Raw genomic sequence first — 2,097 nt, forward strand, 5'->3', positions numbered from 1 at the left:
CCCCCGGCTTGATAGAAGCATATTCAGCTTTTTTATAATAAAAAAACAACTTGTTGCTCAGACTGGTTTACCAAGTGATCAGTGCAGATGATAATATTTGTATTTGTTAGTCTTAACTCTATAGATGGTTTTAGTAAGCAATGCTTTTTATAACCAAGTTATTGTATAATGTTTGCCTTCTAACTGCAGATACGAACTCTTTCTACCACTACATGAACTCTGGAAACAATATATCAGAGACCTCTGTTATGGACTTAAACCAGATGCGTAAGTTGAGATATCTACTGATCCAACCACCACCAATTTTAAGATATTTCAAGTAGTAACTCGATTGTTTAATAAGTGTCTATTTAATAAGGACTATATACTATTTCTGTAAGCTTTGACCATTATTTCAGTATCCCAGTCACACTTTATAAACGCACTTTTCCATGTATTTTTCTTCTCTGATCCCACCCTTCAAGGCAACCACAGATGGTTCAGAGCAAACTGCTGAAAGCTGACCTCCATGGAGCAGTTGTTACAGGTATTGTTTGCTTTATTCTACAAAGTTATCTGAAATTCAGTGAGCACCTGAAACAAAGGAGAGCAACGAATTCCTTTCAGTATCAACTCTAGAGTCACATAACTGTGATTGTGTTGGAATCTTTATCCATTTACCAGCACAACTTAATTTTAACTGCTCTTATTGCAAAGATTAACTACAAGTCTACCAGTTATCACTATAATTGCATTACTTCAGACTACTAAAACAAGCTTCTAAAATCATGAGGCAACAGTGGAACAGTAAGCAAACTGCACCTGAATTTATTCTAACACCTGCATGCTCTTATTCTTTCAGTCACAAAGTCAAAGTGCCCATCTTATGTTGGGATAACAGGAATAATTCTACAGGAATTTAAACACGTCTTCAAAATTATTACTAAAGACAACAAATTAAAAGGTATGCAAAATCTTTTTCAGTGCTTGTTATAATGTGAGTAACTAAAAATCTATCAAATATTATACTTCTTAGCAAACGTATGAGCTGTTCTTTACCACTGCTTATATATAATTCTTTGCGTAGTGGCAAAAGCTAATGTCTTTTACCTACCACAGAAAGCCCAATAACGTACCAAAAATATATTTTAGAAGTAACTTTAAAAAAAAAAAACACACTTCCAGTGATTTCCAACATGATTATGCACATGGCTTGTTCACCTGATTCACTGTAGATTGTTCTCAGCAATACTTAATGCGTGCTTGCGAAAGAGGACTAAATTCTAGCAGTTTTGGTTTTAAATGTACAGGCTTAGGTTGTATTTCTCATTCTACAGTATGAAAACTGGAAATGTTACAAACCTGAAGCCTGGATGCAAATAGTATTCCCTGGTGCACCAGTATTTATTCAGAGTGGGGGCTTGAATTTGTCTGCTTCTTGCTAATTTCTTCTGCATTTACAGTTGTTCCCAAAATTAACAACGTATTTAGCTTGGAGACTGATGGATTCATTTCCTACATCTATGGGAGCAAGTTCCAGCTTCGAGCAAGTGAGCGGTCTGCAAAGAAGTTCAAGTTGAAAGGAACTATTGACCTATGACTTCATAGCAAATCAAAAGGAAACTTAAGATGTTTGCTGTTTTCCTGCAGTTTAATAAACAGGTTTTCTGGCAGACTGAAAATACAGTTAACTAGTAGAAATTTTTAAGTTTTTCTTCATACTGAAGAATGACTGGTTTCTCTTGTCTTTAAAGCGGCCTGTCAAACTGCTGGAGTCTTAATTGCATCTTTTTGTAAATTGTGTGTAATGTTCTGCTTTTTATTAAACTTGTGATTAGTACTGATTACCTGGCTTGTTTCAATTTTGACTTTATACAATGAATATCTGCACTTTTTGACAGGTGTTACTAATGCCTTCTGTATGAACTGGGCTCTATCTGCCTATCTTACTGTATAAGGAGACTGCAGCTGGTAACTTTTTTCTGTAATTGTTCCTGGATTACCATCTTTGCCTGTTCAGCTACATCTGTGCTACTCTGAAAGACCTTCTACTGAGGGCATTGGATAAAAATGTCTTTCACGTGTACTAAATCAGCAACAAAGGTGTTCTGTGCTGCA

The 2,097-nt window shown here is 35.5% G+C and overlaps 1 protein-coding gene across 1 annotated transcript; it reads left to right on the forward strand.

The window, feature by feature from the left end:
- Window positions 1-169: 169 nt before the first annotated feature.
- On the forward strand, window positions 170-1,826 carry LOC100539311 (ribonuclease P protein subunit p29-like; the record flags this gene model as incomplete). The annotated part of the gene is made up of 4 exons (XM_010717976.3): window positions 170-267; window positions 465-526; window positions 842-943; window positions 1,443-1,826. Coding segments are annotated over 4 exons (399 nt in total), but the record flags the coding sequence as incomplete, so codon positions are not given.
- Between the last annotated feature and the right edge of the window lie 271 nt (window positions 1,827-2,097).

Source organism: Meleagris gallopavo, chromosome 13 (genome assembly GCF_000146605.3).
Source record: "Meleagris gallopavo isolate NT-WF06-2002-E0010 breed Aviagen turkey brand Nicholas breeding stock chromosome 13, Turkey_5.1, whole genome shotgun sequence".
Taxonomy (NCBI): domain Eukaryota; kingdom Metazoa; phylum Chordata; class Aves; order Galliformes; family Phasianidae; genus Meleagris; species Meleagris gallopavo.